Here is an 18,869-nt window from a genome sequence, read left to right as displayed (position 1 = left end):
GATTATTATTTATAAGGAATTGAAATATATAAATTGAGAGAAGCGTGAATCCCCGACGTGGCGGGGCCAAATTCCAGTAACTTTTAAATTTTGCTTCTCTAACTGAAGATATTATTAATTTTCCAAAATTCAGGAATAATAATTACTTTATCCATCCAACTTTTTTTCTTCACCTTCATTGCTTCTTAGGGTTCTAAGATTTCTAGGGTTTCTCGATTTTTTTCTTTTTGATTCCCAGTTTTAGCCTTTCTCCTTTTCTACTTCGCGGATTCTCACCTCTTCACTTGGGCGGGTCAAGTTCTTCGAGTTTTCAGTTCCAAGAATTGGTGCGGTATGTTTTCTTAAATTGATTTTTTTCCCATTTCTGGTTGGTTTCTTTTCTATTGCCAGAAAATAAGTGATGAAATAATCCTTGCTTAATATTGATTGGGGTTGGGGTGTTTTGGAACTGGTTGAGAATAACGAAATAATTGAGACTTTGGAATTTTAATTTCATTTTCTGCATTATAGGGAAGCGTTATTAGGTTTTATGAAATTGGAATAAAAGCGAATTTGATTGCTCACGCTCTTGCCTGTGTTTTTAGCAGTGCTTAGACGTTTTGATTCACAATTTCAACAAATAAGAAGTTTATTGCTTAATATTTGTACACATATTTGCTTGTCGGCAATTCAAACTATGCACTTCATGAAAATTGAGGAATTCTTGTGTAAGGCCGTTTGGATATCTTTAAACCTAACGAATATGCAATTGGCACTTCCCTTAGATTTGTGGGGTTGATGATAACAGTTACAGACATGATTATAATGGTTTCTCACTAGGAAGCAATATGCAGTGAAAGAAGACATTTCGTTGGATGAAAGTTTGCGCCTAAAGCATGGATGAAGAAATAATTGAAGAAGTAGCTCCAATAGATGCAGCTGAGGGGGCTCACCTTCAGGGCAAAGAGGTTGAGTATTTGGTCAAATCTGACAACTGCAACGTGTTGGTGTCCCAAGAAATGGTGATACCAGTTGAGGTTAATGCTTCATTCCGTGTTCTTGGTGATGTATTGGAAGGAAAGAATGCGTTGGAACATGGGTGTACTAGCCCTTGTACTTATAATGATGAAAATGACATGGTTGAAGAGTTAACTTTGAGAAACTATAATGGCTCTAACATACCCGTAGTTGGTACATCAAATTATAGAGAAAAAACGCAGATGAGGCAGAGCCGTTGGCAACATCTTTATCAGTTGGGAAGCGGATCAGGAAGTGGGGGTTCATGCGGCAAGATGGACAACAGTCAGGCAATGCCAAGTATGCCACTGGATGCAAGGTGTGCATCTTTTCCTGAAATTTTGGGTCACAAACCTTTGAGTGATGGGCAGACTGAAGCTGCAGCACAATTGATTGGTGGTGAAAATAATGAGGTTTCTGGCAGTCAGCAATCTCATGGAGGTATCAAGACAAAGATTTTATCCAAATCAGGATTTTCTGAATTTTTTGTTAAAACTACATTGAAAGGTAAGGGCATTATATGTAGAGGTCCTTCTCATGATGCCTCCAGAGTTGACCTTAGACATCGAAATAACACAAAATCTACCGGGCAAACTATGGTGGCTCCTATTCCTCCTGTGAAACCTGCTGGAAGCCCTGTGGTGGCTTCTAATACTTCACTAATCTTGGATAATAGAGCTGTTGTGACTTCTCCCAATGGGATCATAGTGCCAAGGGCTGGTGAGCGTGATCATGATGGGATAAACTTGAGAGAATGGCTGAAAGTTCAGTCTCATAAAGCAAACAAAGCTGAGTGCTTGTATATATTTAGGCAAATTGTGGATCTGGTTGATTATTCTCATTCTCAAGGAGCTATCTTGCATGACTTGCGCCCTTCTTGCTTCAAGTTGTTGCAAGCTAATCAGGTTAAATATATTGGTTCAGGTGTTCAGAAAGGGCTTCTAGATACCATGTGGGATAAAGATTCCTCTCCTTCCGAGAACTTTATGACTAGGAGAAGGCCAATGAAGCAGGGGATGATTTCCTCAATTGGTCTTTGTGCTAAAAAGCAAAAGATCAATGAGAACACAAACTTGACTAGGTGGCCTCTGTTTCATTCTAGAGCTAACCTCAAAAATGAAACCATAAACACCCAATTTTCTCACAATGGATCTAGCGAACATTGTCCAAATACACAATTTAGCAATTTTGGGAGCTCTCATTCTTCTAATTCAGCTCAGCATCAGTCAGTCTCTGTGAATGAGCAGTTGGAAGAGAAGTGGTATGCTAGTCCAGAGGATATCAATGAAGCTGTTTGCACAATTTTATCTAATATATACAGTTTGGGTGTGCTGCTTTTTGAGGTACAAAAACCAATTGTTCTGCTATCTTTTATTTGTTTTCTTATCTATTTTTGATCTGCATGGAAGAGAGTGGATATTTGTATTCGTTCTAAATAGCAATTTGATTGTTTCTTTCAGTTGCTTTGTCAATTTGAATCTGAGAGAGGACATGCTGCTGCAATGTTGGATCTACGCCATAGGATTTTTCCTCCAACTTTTCTGTCAGAAAATCTCAAGGAAGCTGGATTTTGTCTTAGACTACTTCACCCAGAACCTTCTTTGCGCCCAACAACCAGGTACTACAAATTGTTCATCGGTGCTAAATGTGAAGCTCTAGAATCTTATAACTGATGTTGGATATGGAGACTTTGAAAAAGTAGCATGCCAATGTGTAGGCTAGAATTTTAAATGCCTTAGTGATTAGACTATGATAATTATATATATATATATATATCTAGTAAGCTATATCTCTATGATAACCTATGTATCTTGCAAAAAGCATCAGTGAATCAGATGATGAATTGATTGGAGAATTATATTCCATTTATTATTGTTGGAAAGAACAAGAATAGAAAATTAACAAACTATAAAAAACAAAAATGTGGAAGTAGTTAAAATGCACCATGTAAGGCACATCTTGGAGATCTGCATGGAATTAAATTTCAGGTAACGGTATGTTGATGAAACCATTTTCAGTTTTATTATTCAATGGCTAAGTCTTAAGCATCAATGCTTACGTTAGTACAAACTTGATTTCTTTGTGCTTGTATTTGTAAATGTTCGGGCCCTGATGTCCATTTATAATTCAATATAGGATTCTAAGTTTATAGTTGTTGATATTTATCAGGGATATCCTACAATCTGAAGTACTTAATGGATTCCAGGAAGTATTTGCAGAAGAATTGTCGTCATCCATTAACCAAGATGATACTGAATCAGAATTATTATTGCATTTCCTTGGTTTATCAAAAGAGCAAAAGCAGAAGCATGCCTCAAAACTAATGGAAGATATTGCTTGCTTGGAAGCAGATATTAAAGAGGTTGAGAAAAGAAGGCACTTTTCTAGAAAACCTTTTACTTATTCTTCCATCAATGCGAGGGAATGTAGGCACCATAGTAAAGAACCTCCAATCTCGGAGATGCATTTAAGTTTATACCCGTTTTCCAGTGACAATGAAATGAGGTTAATGAGAAATATCAATCAGCTTGAATCTGCTTATTTCTCTATGAGGTCAAGAGTCCCTTTTCATGAGACCGATTCTATGAGACGGCCAGATAAGGATTTACTGAAAAATCGTGACAATGGGCATTTGACACAAAACAATGAAGAAATACCGAATCCTCCTGATTGCCTTGGAGCATTCTTTGATGGTTTGTGTAAGTATGCTCGATATAGCAAGTTTGAAGTCCGTGGGATAATGAGAAGTGGGGAGTTCAACAACTCTGCGAATGTAATCTGTTCTTTAAGTTTTGATCGTGACGAGGATTATTTTGCTGCTGCTGGTGTCTCTAAGAAAATAAAGATATTCGAATTTAATGCACTTTTTAATGACTCTGTTGATGTTCATTATCCAGTCATTGAGATGTTAAACAAATCAAAGCTTAGCTGTGTTTGCTGGAATAACTATATCAAGAACTATCTGGCTTCAACTGACTACGACGGTCTGGTTAAGGTTTGTACATCTTTCCAGACTTGTAGATTTTCTACTTTAAGGAACCAGGGTTTTTTTTGGTATGAACGTTGATGAAGTGAATGCTTGTGGCAACTGTCATATCTCTGGTATAATTGCAGGGGATTTTTGTTAGATTCTAACTTCACAGGAGCTGCTTGTATTTTACGTGCTTACCTCAAAACTTCGGTTGTCCTTAGTTCTTGTGACATTTCCATTGAATCTCTTTTGGTTCAAAGTTTGCTGAACTTCTAATAAATTTGGATATTCTTTTTCTATTTCCTCTTGGCAATTCTGAAACTAGTCGCTTTTCCTTATGCTGCTGATCATATAGCCTGTAGGTGATGGTTGTTCCTGAACGAAAACCAGAAATCTTTCGCTTGACCTATGAAACTGTTCTGGTCTTAGAAGCTAAGTACATGGCTTAGAACTGTCTAACTACAGTACTTCACAATAGCTTGATTGCTACCATCATAGGTTTATTTAACTTTTGATGGTAAGTTTAATCTAAAGCTTCGTTAGACATAAATTTGAATCATAGGCTTTAAGAAAATTGATATACCATCTATAACCATGTTCAAAGTGGTGTCTGTGATGGTTTTGGAGGTCCCCTTGTTCAACCCCATGCTATACTTTTGGATGCTGCTAGTGAATTTTTCGATCAAGAAGTCTCATTTGTTTAAATAATGTTGTGGGTATAGCTTATGTATGTTGGTTCCTTTGTGCCATAATACATTTGAAATGCAAAGCTCTTGGCTCCTGGAATAACCATGATTCTTTTTAATTTGCTTTGCATGCAGCTTAGTCATTTCCTTATCCATCATAAGATATTGCTGTTGAAATTACCTTTAGTATTTTCTATAAAATTCATGTATCGCTCATTGATACTATTTGCTTGGATGAGATCCAGTTATGGGATGCAAGCACCGGTCAAGCTATCTCTCATTACATTGAACATGAAAAGAGAGCCTGGTCTGTTGACTTTTCTCAAGTGTATCCAACAAAATTGGCTAGTGGCAGTGATGACTGTTCCGTGAAACTATGGAGCATTAACGAGGTATGTTCTCCTTCAGTCTCTTATGGCTTTAATAGCATAAAATACGTGGCTTTTTTCCCCTCTGAAAACTATTCAAATTAGGTAGAGCAACAAAAAGAGTATAAATGCAGAAGCTGGATCTCATACCCAGGTTAAGTTAAGCCCACTGGTGCGAGACACACGTTAGTCTCCTGGTTGTCCATACTTTGTTTTATTCAACATATCAAAGAAATAAGTTGTATGAGAATGTCTACAACTCACCGCTCTTGTTGATCATGGATGAACACTTTTCTTACCTAAGCGTATTGGACAAAGCAATTAATAGGAATGATTTTATGGATCTTCATTTTTTGTTTACAAATGCCATAGAATTTAAGTCATAGAGGAGTTATAAAGATCACAAGAAACTGTCCTCATCTGTTTATGCATGTTGTGCAGGTTGGATATGAATTTGAACTGTTTTTGCATAAACATAATGATCTTCCATCATTCAAGGTGCCTTGAAAGCACTGCTCTAAGTTGCCTAAGCTTATGAGATTAACCTTCTCCCCCCTCCTTTCTGGGTGTAGATGAACTGCTTGGGAACCATCAGGAACATTGCAAATGTCTGCTGTGTTCAGTTTTCTGCTCATTCCCCTCATTTACTGGCATTTGGATCTGCGGATTACAAAACATATTGCTATGATCTTCGGAATGCTAGAGCCCCATGGTGTGTTCTTGATGGTCATGATAAAGCCGTGAGCTATGTGAAGTTCCTGGACTCGGAAACTGTAGTTACTGCTTCCACTGACAACACATTAAAGCTTTGGGATCTCAATAAAACTAGCAGTGGGGGCCTGTCCTCTAATGCTTGCAGCTTAACATTTTCTGGACATACAAATGAGAAGGTTGGCATTTCTCTGCTAAAAAATAGTTTTTTGTCACTAATATTCTTGACCCTGGCAAGCCTTTTTGTTCATTTGGGTTTGGTTCTGATGTTTTACCTGCTTCTCCAGAATTTTGTTGGATTATCCGTTGTTGATGGTTTTATAGCATGTGGCTCAGAAACAAATGAGGTATCCTTAACTTAAGCTTGGTTTTCTTCAGTTTTCATGAGGCAGGGGGGGGAGGGATCTATTATCACTCAATAAATGCATTATCTGCTTGTTTTGACTGCAAAGCATTAACATATTGAAATGCTGTCCTAGGTTTATGCATACTATAGATCACTGCCTATGCCAATAACTTCTCATAAATTTGGGTCCATTGATCCCATTTCTGGGAAAGACACGGATGATGACAACGGGCTGTTTGTATCAAGTGTTTGCTGGAGAGGGAAATCAGACATGGTTGTTGCTGCAAATTCTAGTGGATGTATTAAAGTATTGCAGATGGTTTAAGGAGAAGGTTAATTGCTTAGAGTCATCAATTACTGGCGTCATTTGGTTGCCAAGTTTTATTCTCGAGGCTTATTCTTAAGCATTGAAGCCATCTTGGGTTCAGGCAAATATGTCATACATGGATGACTTGGTCTGCTCGGTGGCTCATTATAATAGGCTTGGCTTTGATTCATAGAAAATTATATGCAGAGTAGAGTCGAGCCAAACTGGAGTTATGGTTCCAGGTTATCAAGATTATCCAGAGCTAGGTTCCAGTTATTCTTTTACATGCTTAAGAATCCAGAATATCATGACACTTCCTGAGTCTTGAGAAAGAGGATCAAACCGTAAATACGGGAATGCAAAATCGAGATTGAGGTAACTTCTGCTAAGAGGCTTTCCATCTCGGTTGTGGGAGCGAGAGTGTATGCTATATTAGTACGTGTCTTTACTTCTGCTGGTGATCCTTGAAACTAAGGTGCAGTCCTTTTAAGCGTTGTAATATATATATATATATATATAGAGAGAGAGAGAGGTATAATTGGTAATTTACTCAAATGTAGGGTATTCTTTATTGAGATGTAAGTAAGCATTCTATGATTCTATGTAACGGATGTTTTACCAGTGTAAATCTATAAATTTTGATGTATATGATAGTTTCGGCTATAATTTCCAACAAAATGCCCCTCATTTTGGGTTCCCAGATATTTCCTACCCAGTAGAATTGAAAACAGAGTTAATTTGATCTTGGAAGCTTTATCAGAAGAAATTGACTGGATTAGAAAAGATGAAAAGAAGCAGCAGCAATAAAGAATTAAAAATAGTGCATGGGTGCCGGGAGGGATAATGATTTGCTCTTGTTGAAAGTTTTAGAATTTAAAGATGGAAAGCAAAATAAAAGTACTATATAAATGACTTGATACATGATTCCACTCTTTTTTGAATGTTTTTTCCAATGTGATGTTTTTATTAGCAAAAATTATAAACTTCGGTACCCTAATATAAAAGTGTTTACTTCTACTTCTTAATTTAATTCAGATTTTAGGTAGATTTAATGAAAATTTATAATTAACTAATGCTATATTTGGTTAGTAAAGAGAATGAGAATATTTCGCTTATTTTGAAGATGTCTTGAGTTACTCATCTTTCTAATTGTATTTTAAATTTTTACTAATTATTCTTTATTTTATATTTAACTATTTTAGAAACATATGTATTAAATATGTTTTTACTCTTATTATTACACTAGTAACCAAACATAGAACATTAGCAATCAACACTAAAACCCAAAAAATTACGCATCATAATTGTATTTAACAAATTAAACACAATATCAAACAAATTCACAATTAAAACTAAATTAGTTCTATTAACAAAATCATGAAAATTCAAACCTAATAATATTACTAATTAGCTTCCACCAGATCGACCTTTAAAAGTTGAATTAAACCCACAAAAGTTAACTTCATTACCTTTAGGTATTAAAATATATAACTTTTATCAAATATAAATATCATATTAAAAGAAAATATACCAAATTCAGGTACCAATTGATGTATTAAATCCTTAAACATTTAAAGAACAAATAAACCAGATTTGATGACGGTGATGATTGTTCTTAGGCCCCTTGAATTCTTTGGACTTCAACGATAATAATAATTGTACTTTAACCAATCCTCTAAGATTAAGAACTCTTAGTAAATTGGAGTGTGATGAAGAAACAACAATAATGTTGAACACAGACGAAATCAGAAATTATTTTTTGGGGTTGGAATTGAGTTATGTATTTTTATAAGAGTTAAAATCACATTTTATCATTGAATTAACTTTATCCCTATAATTTTTAAAAGATTAACATTTTGTGAGATATCCCCAATATTTAAGTTTTTTATTTTTAGATTTTAGTTACATTCAGGAATAATTTGTTGTATAAAGATATTAAGCAAATGAGGAAATCAGGTTTGAAACTACACTTATTGCTGCAATTAATTTTCATCATGTCCTTATTCAGTGTACCAATGACTGCTTGGATTTGGTATAAGAGTGTCATCCACAGGAAATGTGGAGCTTTGGCTGCCATGTCCTTATTATCTTCAATAACCTGATTTAGACAGCACCCATGTTTAGTTTCAGATGACAAATGCAAAATGCTAGTCTTGCATTCAAGTTTCAGATCCAAATTTCTTTCCCTTTTATTTAGGCAACTAATTAATTCTATTCTATCCTTAGCATTTGTTTTTTCTACATATTAAATATATAGGTAAGGTTTTGCATCCTTAGTATTTTTGTATTCATCTAATCATCAAGGAACATTCAAAATTCAGACCATTTACCAAATTCTCCAACTTATATCCCACAACTACATTGGAACTTCAACTCGGGAAATGCCAAAATTTGAACATTACTTCTCCAGTTGGAAAGATGAAGAAAATCGTTGGACGTAGGTCCACACTCTAACTCAAATCAAATTTTATCCATTCAAAATTAATTTCATTTGTATTAATATAATTTTTTATCAAGTTAATGCCACGATTCATAACTCATATCATACCATTTTAATTTAATTTATCGTATTAAATTTATGTATCATAAATCTTTAACAAGAGAATAAAATTCAACATTTCACGATCAGGGTATTAAATGCACTAGATGTTTACCTGTTCTAGTACTACCTCCCCTATTCTAATCCATGGTTCCTTGATTGCCTATAAAAATGGCTTCACTTGGACATCATTTCAACATGCTAGCTTCAATAAACACACTGGTTGTCCAAAGGTGAACAAGAAGAAGAAGATGAGTGGAACAAACTGCTCCAAAGCATTCGACATGGCTGCAAGAGTAATGGCTAATGGGAACCATCACCAAGCAAAGAGCAACGACAAGTGTTGTTACTTTCAGATGCCACTCCACTATCCCAGGTACAAAAAGAGTGACTATGAGAACATGCCTGAGTGGCAGCTCGACGGCCTGCTTAACCAGTATGGCCTTCCTATCATCGGAGATGCTAACCAAAAGAGAAAGTTTGCAATGGGAGCTTTCCTTTGGCCTTCCCAGGTTGAATGATAATACAAACTACATTTGCCTAGTCAAATATATCATACTTCTAACTGATGAACAACTAGCTTCTGTATAATTATATAGTAAATCTTGAAGTAGCTGGCTTTCAAGTGGTATCACTGTTTGTACCATATTGATTACTTAGTATTATGTTGAATTATATCGTTAAGCAGCAGTTTAATGTAATGGATTATTGATTATTAATCTTCAGTGTTGAACTATGCCCCTCAGAAGATGTTTTGTTCATGTTTGTATCATGTAACATGTTTTTCACTGTTTGTGTTTGTTGTTTCAGTGTTAATTAACATTTTACTCGTGTTTTGGCACGATGAACTTCTCGTTCGTCGTTTTTTTCAGCTTTATGCGAGCTTTGTTCGATCATTCATAAAAATTCTCGGTTTACCAGAAAAAAAAAATCGACACAATAGGACTAAGTGAGTCATGTGAGCAGTTTTCACATTCTGCCACACATGGGAATACTGATAAGAAATTTACACTTCTTGTTTATGGTACTGTAAAAATTTTCATATCAAGATTGATTTCAACATAAGTAGATTCTAGAGTCAAAGTAGGGTAAAGCTGTTCATATCGTCCAAACAATGTCTCGAATATGTCTTGCAAGTTCGCTTATATCAAAGCTCCATGATGATGCTTGCATGTTTTGTAACAAGACCCCCCACCCCCCCAACTTGTTTGATGGATCCAATGTCAGAGACAAAACATGTGGTTTTGAAGCAACCAATCATAACATCAAGAATCTAGTTTGGGATTTCGATAGCTGAAAACCAGCAGCAGCAATGGGTGGATCTGTATTTACTGACTGATTAAGTCAAAGAGGTTGGGTTTCATAGAATGGATAAGAAGGGTTGAAATTTCACTTTTAAAAGCGAAAATTTGATCAAGTCGCCTGCGGCGTCGATGTCAAGCTGGGATGGTTGGACATGCATGAATGTGTGCATTGGGGTTTTTAATTAAATTGTTGAGACAGACAAGTGAGGTCATGTAATGATGGTTTTTCAAATTAAATTGAAAAAAGGGTTTATCCAATTTACATCCTCAGATGATAAGATATTGCTCATAAAATGAAGGGATCTCTCCATCGTCCATGAAGCAGGGTTCATAGTCGCATTGTTTTAATGAATAAGCTTTCACACTTTGCTAACAAATAAATGTTTATCACGACACAACAAAATAACCCTTCACAACTTTGATGTAGACAAACATCCGTACCTCAGTCCCCATTAAACCTTTAGTAGGATCGGAGGTGCATCCCCACTAGGCTGTCCAAACTTTTGAATTTTTTTAAAAATTAAACTTACCAAAATTTTTGGAAATTCACATTAAAACTTTCGAAGTTTTTAAAAATTTTAATTAAGCCCTTCCAAGACTTAATGTCAAGATCTGCCACTGAGAAGGATAAAGTTCATAGTAATACACTTATATATTAAACAATGATACACTAATAATTTACTCTTGAAAAAGGTATAATAACTTATTTGACCCTCTAACTTTACAAAATATCATTTTAGTCCTCATTTAGTTTTCATCTTTTTTGGCTCATGTTGTTTGTAAAACCACCCCAAACTAGATGGAAAAGTTAACGCTTATTAACTTTGTGGATGTGGCATACACGTGGATGCCGCCATGTCAACAATTAATTAAATTTTTTAAAATTTTTGAAACTTCAAAAAAGTATAAAATGATTAAAAGAAGTATAAAAATTATAATTTTTTAATATTTTAATTTTTAAAAAATTAATCAATTGCTAACGTGATATACACATGAACTGCCACGTGGATGCTACATTAGCAAAGCTAACAAATATTAATTTTTCCATCTATTTTGAGATGATTTGACAAATAATACAAATTTAATGACTAAAAATACGAAAAATTAAATAAAAACTAAAATAACATTTTCTTTATAAAATTGGGAGGCCCAAAAATATCATAATGCGAAAAAAGTTACCTACTACGATGTTTATTATTATTATTATTTAACTTCTAAAAATAACCAGGGTGATATTATCTATAAAATAACTATAATTAATTTTAAAAATTTTAAAGTAAAAAGGAATATTGGTTGTCTTAATTGGTATTAGATTGTGGATGTGATTAAAAGTGTAGAATGTTTGTTGTTAATAATAATTTTGTATTTTAAGCCAATGTTCGTCCATTGTTGGCATTTGCTGGCTTTTACAACACATTCTAACGCATAAATTGCACCAATCATATCTTAGTAAAACAAGTAATTAACTAATATTTTAAAATTTTATGTTATAAAATGATTTGTAGGGATGATATTCTTGATTTTTTTTCATAGCATTTTTAGACTTATTTTTCAAAATTAACTTTGTTTTATGACTTTTGAATATTATTTTACTATTTTTCTTAAATATTTCTAATAAAATAAAAAATAATCAATAACTAATAATTCAATTTTAGTTAATCTAAGTTTTTAACTTGCATTTCTTAAATTTTTTAAACACTTCAATTAGTTCGTACTTGATTAAATGGAAAAGTGGAGGGAATGGGAGGAAGGAAAATAAATTTTGAGTGTGTTTGGTTAAGAAAAAAAGTGAGAAAAATAAATAGGAGGTATAACCAGAGGCCGAGCCGAACAAAAAATTAGGCCCATTTGCTATGTCCGAGCCTGGCCCAAAAAATGGGCCTAAAATTTTACCCAATCTTGGCTTGGCCACCATGTATTAATTTTTTATATAATTTTAAAAAATATATATAATACGTCAAAATTACTAAAAACATTAAAATAAATATTTCCAACAAATTGAAAATAAATTTTAAAAAAATATGTATACTTAAATAACACTAAGATAAATGCAACTTAACAAGCAAATGTGAAATGCCTCTAAAATAGTAACAAAATTAATAATAAAACAAGAGTTATACAATATCCAAATAATAACAATAAAATAGTAACAACATAATTGTGATTTTTTTCTTTTTGCATATTCGGGTCGGGTTGGGTTAAAAAAGTCTTACTCGAGACTCAGTCTATTTTCTAAGCGGACCTTATTTTTTTACCCAAGCACATTTTTAGGCTTATATTTTTACCTAAACCCTCACACTTTTCGGGTGAGCCTTCGGGCCGGGCCACCCATGGACATGTCTAGGTATGACAATTCTCCTTCCTAAAGCAAAAAACTAATCTTTTCAAATGGAAAAAATGAGAGAAGAGAAAATACGAGTGATATATATATATATATATATATATATATTAATTCAAAATAACATATTTTTTAAATATTTTATTTTTTCCAATTTTAAAATTTAATTGTCTTTCCATCTCTCCTAATTTTCTCTTTTAATTTATCATATTTCCAAATATTTTATTTTAATTTCAACCTTAGTCGCAACTTGCAACTGTGATTTAAATAATTGAAATCCAGAGGTTTTTTGGGGGGGCACATGGGTTGAGAATAATTTTTATTTATTTAAAAAGACAACATAACAAAAGTATAAGGAAAAGAGAAGGCAACTGAAAAGAGAGGAGCACATGGGCGCGAATCAGAGCTGAAGCTCAGCAGTTGGCGCCAACTCATGTCACAGTCTGTCACGAAAGAAATCAAACAAAAGCAACGGTACAAGCTGAAGAGTGTGGGGCGGGAAAACAAGGAACCCTAAAGTATCACATGCGTGGCTGTGGAGGTCACTCACTCTATCCCCCAATACCAATGCACAACATAAGCGGTTAGGTTATATTTTTTCACCGCAAACTTTAAATACTAATCTAGAAATTAAGGTATAATTTAGGGACTAACATTGTAATAAAGAAATCTTTTTCCTTGCCCGTTGCTGTTTCGTTTGGGTAGTCAAGCTTATGAGAAATCATGATCTGACGACCAAATTTCGAGAACGAGAAGAATCAATTCATTTGTACTTGGTTATTTAATTAAGTTTTAAGATAAAGAAGCAATATTTATATGGATTCATAATTTTAGTTTTCGCTGTTCATAGGGGACCCATGTGTAGCACTCGTCTCCTCTCCCCCTTTTATTCCATATAAAATCATCTTCGACCCTTTCTCGCCTTTCGTCCTCACATCATCACGCGAGGCTCTCCTAAGCCATTGCAGGGGTGTTTTCTAAAAGAGCCATCGCAGACTGAGATAGAGCATTTTCTTTTTTGGCAAAATTAAAAAAGAAAAAAATGGCAGTTTCCAAGGTTTCTTTCGTGGCTGTATTTGCGGGCCTTGTTTTTACTTTGGTTGCCTTGCCGGCTGCTGTTCAGGCACAGTCCTCTGCTCCCGCCCCTGCCCCAACGAGCGACGGTTTGTTCTTACCCTCTCTTTGCTTCTCTTTTAGATTTGTGATATCAACTGGGCACTTATTGTTTGACTGTGGGGGTGAAACAGGGACGTCTATTGACCAAGGGATTGCATACGTGCTGATGCTGGTGGCATTGGTGCTCACATACCTCATTCACGCCGCTGATCTCTGCTTCACTTTTTGAGCCTGCAAATTTCAAAGACTGAAATGGGGTTGTGACATTTTATTTGTTATTTATAGGGAGAGAAGGATGGATGATGTGTAACCAATTCATGGCTCGTCGTCTGATACATACATGCGAGAGTACTAAAGGGTTATAGTTAGAGAATGAGTTTGACTTCAGACGAATCATTGCTGTGGATTTTGAGAATGAAAATGTTTATGTTTTGTGGTCTTTCTCCCTTTCTTTTTTCTTTTTTAGTAGGGAATCTTCATTCCACTCTCAACGTTTATAGCATTTCTCTGATAATAATTCTATTATAAGCTTTATAGCTAAGATGATCCCTTGCATTTGCCAGGAAGTGAAAAATAACAAATGGCATGTCATCTCCCATGCCCCCTACCCCGTTGAGAATTTGGGGTTACCAATATCACAAAGATTTTTGAATTAGCCACAAATTCTGCATATCAACAATAAAAGAACACTTTTTGTTTACATCTTTGCCCCAAAATAACCAAAAAGGCAAACCCAGCTTCCTGTTTATCCTTAATCTTACCAGGTTCTAACATTCAGAACAATCCGCCGTGTCTTGTCTAACTCAACCAAAGGTATCATTTTGTTTCCTTTGATTGGCAGTTAAAGTGCTTGAAATAGATGGACTTAAAGCCTTAAATGGTTCGATTTGGGCTGGACTGAAAATGGATAAGTTTATCTAGTTGTTATTAAAGCATTCGAGCCCATAAAGATTTTCTAATCCTAAAAATATGGGCCTCTTTCTCAGTGTTCAAAATTAGGCTGTCTTTGGAAATTGAAACATGTCGTCGTCATCATTATATTTTATATTCAAGTTGGCTTTCTCCATGGATCGGATTCCTTTACAAAGTTGACAGACCACTTCACCCTGCCCGAATGTCCAAAAGATAGCCGAGTCACAAAGATATAAACCGTTTTCTCTTACTTAATTCACATACCTCTACGATACCGCATCGAATAATATTAAAAATATCTTAGCCGCGGTAAAAAAAAATATTTCGAACACGATTATATTAAGAATTAAATTATATTTTACTTTATTTAGAAAAAATAAATAATTTAATTAATAAAAAATTATATCCATTTATGTTGTTAAGTAATTATTTGATTTTTTTTAATTTATTCATAAGTGACATGAAATTAAAGGATAAGTAAGATTAAGTAAAAGTATCATGAAGACTTTTGTATTAGGACTTCGATTGCATTTTGCTCCTCTATTAAAAATTGAGCAAATTAATCTTTGTACGTTAGGTTAATCAGTAAGTTGATCGTTTTATTAAAAAATATATTCATTTTTAATGTTATCTAATGACATGAATAACAAAGCAACTAAATGATTATATGTTGTACCTTATGTTGAACACTACTATAATACTAAAAATAGAAAGAGGTTAGTTCCCATTGTTCTGATTAAAATTTTGAGAGCCGGCAGCGGGTGTTGGAAAATGGAGACAGCCATTATTTTATGGTATACGATAAGGCAGTGGAAGTGCTAAGGCAAAGCATGGATGCTTGTAACTGGGAATTCCCACAAGAAGTGCGTTCACTTCATAATTCTGACCAGCTTTGTATTAAATATCTTCAACACAATTCATGAGACACTGCTATTTTGTAAATCTTCCTGCATTTAGTGCTATGTGCTAAACCATTGACTACAAGATATTTTCTTCTTAGGGATATCCCGTATCCATATCGTATCATTTAGAATCTGAGTGGCTTTGGTCTCATATCACTGTGGTGTCGGTAGGCGAAATAGACATCCCCTTTGCTATGCCCTGACGGGCCTACCTGCCTGCCTGCTTTCCCACACAGAACACATGACTTGTAATATTACATATGGGCCTCTCCTCATTTCCCATTTTGGTTTTCCCCCCTTCCACTTGCGCATGCCTTATGGCCCTCTCAGCTTTTTCTTTTTTGCTTCACTGCTTACACGTTATCCTTTACGAAACAGGAAGAGACAGGTTGAGGATGGAGCAAATAAAACATTTGAATTTAAAGAAGCAAACATCCCCATACATATTTCATGTGAACCCCCTCACCCTCCTAACATCCTCAACTCACACTTTTGTACGTTTGTACTCAATTTTATACCATTAATAGTATGGTACGGTCCTGGATTGAAGATTTTTTAACTTTTATAATACCCAAAGCATTCATTTTAAGTATTGATGTATTTAGTAGTATTATTGAGAGCCAATTGAATTCAGAATTGAACTAAATTGGATTCCAAATTGAGAGTAATTATTTTCACTATCCACAAGATTTAAACTTGATAAAAAGATGAAAATTTTCTCGCTTGATCCCATTTATGTAAATAAGTATTGATATTTTGAGTGCTACGAACCAATTTTCACCATTGAATTCAAGCTCTAACGACCAAATCTTTTGTGTTTAGTTTTAGAGAAAATAAGTAATAGGGTCTTTTCCTTTATTGAGGGGACAGAGAAAAATGATGGGTTAGCATGCTTATGTGGATCTCCAGCATAAGGCGCACACACTTATCCAAAACGGAGGGTCCAAATCAAGCGGACGGGATGGGGAGGATCGAAGGGAAGCCAGGGGACCACGAGCAGATCACAACCGTACCTTTGAGAGCAAAAAAACAATGAAAACAGTGATGGCTGAGCTGGATCAATTTGGTGGGGACCAAGGTGGGGGCTGCTGGACCGATGCCTATTCCTATACTAGTTGCAGCAGGACTTGGCACAGGAGGAGATTTGCAAGACCGTTAAGCTGACAATATACGTGTACGGCCATGATTGAAATCCGTAAGTAGGACCTGCAGAATAACAAAGGAAATCTTCTGGATTGTTTTCTCTGAAGCCCCTTTCTTTTTCCTGAATGAACCCTTTCTTTTTCCTGAATGAATCTTCAAAGTTTTGGAATTTTGTGCTTGGTTGTGCAACTAGGAGCAACCACCCCTTTCCTTGTGTGGCTGCCTTTCCTCTGACCTCTTATTGCTTCAATGAGCCTTGCGTGCTTCTTCCAAGAATCAACACCGAGTCAAAGTTGCCTGACAGAAAAAGTAAAAAGAGATAAAAAGGAAAATTTGGGTTTTATTTAATTTTCCTTAAACTTTTTATTTCTTTCGGTATGTACTTTTATAAATTCATTAATTAGTTCAAATGATGAACACCGCACACCGCGGGTTGGAAGTGAAAATAATTAATGATATTAATTATTTAAATTAATTAATAATATTATAAAAATAAAAAACCAAATATAGAGACTTATTGATACAAAGGAGTTGATATGGTGATGGTTGTGAGCTGTTCACCCTATGGGATGGAGGGCGGTAGGAATCGAGTGGTAAGAAGATGGGAGCTTCGAGGCGAAAGGAGGAGGAAGAAAGCATTGTTAGAGTTGGGAGAACGACAGTTCTGCGTGCAAGGGTTGAGAGGAATAAATATGAGCTCAACATTCTTACCACATGTTACCACATGTTATGTCGTGATAGGTCAATTAATTTTTTTAAGATCTTTGTTAAGTTGGTAACAATAAGTCATTTAAGTTGTAGAATATACACTAACAAATGATAATGTTTTATTAAATTAACATGGTTGTCAAAAGTGATTGGCTTGTATGTTTCTCGATATCTTAATAAAACAATGTTGATGAAAAAGAAGACATAATTGACCAATGGCATAAGGTGCAACTTATGAATCAATTTAAGTATATTAGAGTGACCAAAACCTATTAAAAACCTGCATCTCCAACAATAAAAAGTCCAAAGTCGTTCTCGGAATTCAAGTGAGAAATGGCATAACAAGTAATAAAATTCAGCTAAAATGTATTAATGTTTTTCTTTCACCTTTATTAGGGAACAAAGGGGTGGGTAAGTAAAATAAATGATCAGACAAAATGTATGATTGTGAGGGTCCCAAACTAATGAAATACCCAGAAGATTATGACCCATGATTTAACAGTTTTACTGTCTTTCTATTAATCAATTTTGAAGAGCTAAAAATCCCAGTAGTAATACCCCCTGTCACTGCAAAAAAGAAAAGATTTATGACTCTATGATTATAAAAGGCCTGCATATCCACCACACCCGCTGATTGGCCAAAATCCTCCAGAAAATGACATTTCTACACCCACTCTTAAAGAAATCTAACTACTTGATAGAAAATTTGGATATTACTAGCCAAATGGGATTACAAAACCCAGAAAACAGAATATAGTTACATAAACCAAGGTTGCAAAACAAAGAAAAAGACATTATGGGAATTAAGTATGTTTGTCATGGTAGGAAAAGTTGATTCTGGATTTGGTCAGGTAATGTTTTTTCTGAGGCAGTGTAATGTTACTATTTTAGAATAATGACAGTTTTTATTTAATGAAGATTTTAATCCTTTTGGGTGATGACTATGAAAATTTTCTTGTACAGCAAATGGCTTCAGCGAGAGGAGTGTGTTCTCAGTTTTAATATGACAAAATCTTGTGACATTTAAACTGCACCAGCTAACAAAGGGACCACTTTTTTTTTTTTTGATAGGACATATTCATTGTGTTTCATCAGACCATCGAAAACTGTTTCCTCATTTTATGTTTTTACTTATGCCATTTCTTTTTTGTTGTGTATTAATAATTGGTTTGAATTTGTACACCGTTGGTATTATTATTAATTAAGCTTTGCTTGTAATTGAAGATATATAAAGTGTCAAAACTTCCCACAAGATCACAAAAGAGAGGCCTAATTTGGTAGAATTAAAAAGACTAATATCATGAATAAGTGTTGAGTGATGTCAAGTTTGGCCCCAAAAATGACGATTAGCTTTGATGTACTCAATTTCCACCAACAGACAAACACTAAAACAAAGGGACCCAGAAATTGAACCGCACCAAAGGCCGCCACACTGGCCAGCCGCCGGCCTTTTCCTTTTAAACTTCCTCAATCTGATTCCTTGCATTTCCTAACATATCTGTCGTCTCAATAATAATTGCTA

General features: G+C 34.8%; 3 protein-coding genes across 7 annotated transcripts; all 3 read left to right on the top strand.

The window, feature by feature from the left end:
• Window positions 1-56: 56 nt before the first annotated feature.
• LOC105765283 (protein SPA1-RELATED 2) lies at window positions 57-7,031 on the top strand. Of its 5 annotated transcripts, none has more exons than XM_052625881.1 (8): window positions 62-326; window positions 834-2,339; window positions 2,457-2,614; window positions 3,166-3,991; window positions 4,899-5,045; window positions 5,594-5,911; window positions 6,020-6,079; window positions 6,212-7,031. In XM_052625881.1, exons 2-8 carry the CDS (start codon window positions 876-878, stop codon window positions 6,401-6,403), a joined length of 3,165 nt encoding a protein of 1,054 aa, XP_052481841.1. In that variant the 5' UTR covers window positions 62-326; window positions 834-875; the 3' UTR covers window positions 6,404-7,031. The 5 variants fall into 5 exon arrangements, with proteins under 5 accessions (XP_012439748.1, XP_052481841.1, XP_012439747.1 ...); XM_012584293.2 differs by having other exon boundaries at window positions 62-331; XM_052625879.1 differs by having other exon boundaries at window positions 62-331; window positions 820-2,339.
• A 1,988-nt stretch (window positions 7,032-9,019) lies between these two features.
• Window positions 9,020-9,765, top strand: LOC105765288 (uncharacterized). The gene has a single exon (XM_012584300.2). It carries the CDS (start codon window positions 9,032-9,034, stop codon window positions 9,443-9,445), a length of 414 nt encoding a protein of 137 aa, XP_012439754.1. The 5' UTR covers window positions 9,020-9,031; the 3' UTR covers window positions 9,446-9,765.
• A 3,707-nt stretch (window positions 9,766-13,472) lies between these two features.
• LOC105765289 (arabinogalactan protein 41) lies at window positions 13,473-14,121 on the top strand. The gene is made up of 2 exons (XM_012584301.2): window positions 13,473-13,729; window positions 13,814-14,121. The coding sequence occupies exons 1-2, from the start codon at window positions 13,609-13,611 to the stop codon at window positions 13,909-13,911; spliced, it is 219 nt and encodes a 72-aa protein (XP_012439755.1). The 5' UTR covers window positions 13,473-13,608; the 3' UTR covers window positions 13,912-14,121.
• The last annotated feature ends 4,748 nt before the right edge of the window (window positions 14,122-18,869 follow it).

Source organism: Gossypium raimondii, chromosome 12 (assembly GCF_025698545.1).
Source record: "Gossypium raimondii isolate GPD5lz chromosome 12, ASM2569854v1, whole genome shotgun sequence".
NCBI lineage: Eukaryota > Viridiplantae > Streptophyta > Magnoliopsida > Malvales > Malvaceae > Gossypium > Gossypium raimondii.
This window is presented reverse-complemented; position numbering and strand designations above follow the sequence as displayed.

Coding starts and splice junctions, on each gene's coding strand:
- LOC105765283 (XM_052625881.1), top strand. CDS start 876: ATGGATGAAGAAATAATTGAAGAAGTAGCTCCAATAGATGCAGCTGAG. Junction 2,615..3,165: donor TCTTTGCGCCCAACAACCAG/GTACTACAAATT, acceptor GATATTTATCAG/GGATATCCTACAATCTGAAG. Junction 5,912..6,019: donor CTGGACATACAAATGAGAAG/GTTGGCATTTCT, acceptor CTGCTTCTCCAG/AATTTTGTTGGATTATCCGT.
- LOC105765288 (XM_012584300.2), top strand. CDS start 9,032: ATGTTTACCTGTTCTAGTACTACCTCCCCTATTCTAATCCATGGTTCC.
- LOC105765289 (XM_012584301.2), top strand. CDS start 13,609: ATGGCAGTTTCCAAGGTTTCTTTCGTGGCTGTATTTGCGGGCCTTGTT. Junction 13,730..13,813: donor CCCTGCCCCAACGAGCGACG/GTTTGTTCTTAC, acceptor GGGGTGAAACAG/GGACGTCTATTGACCAAGGG.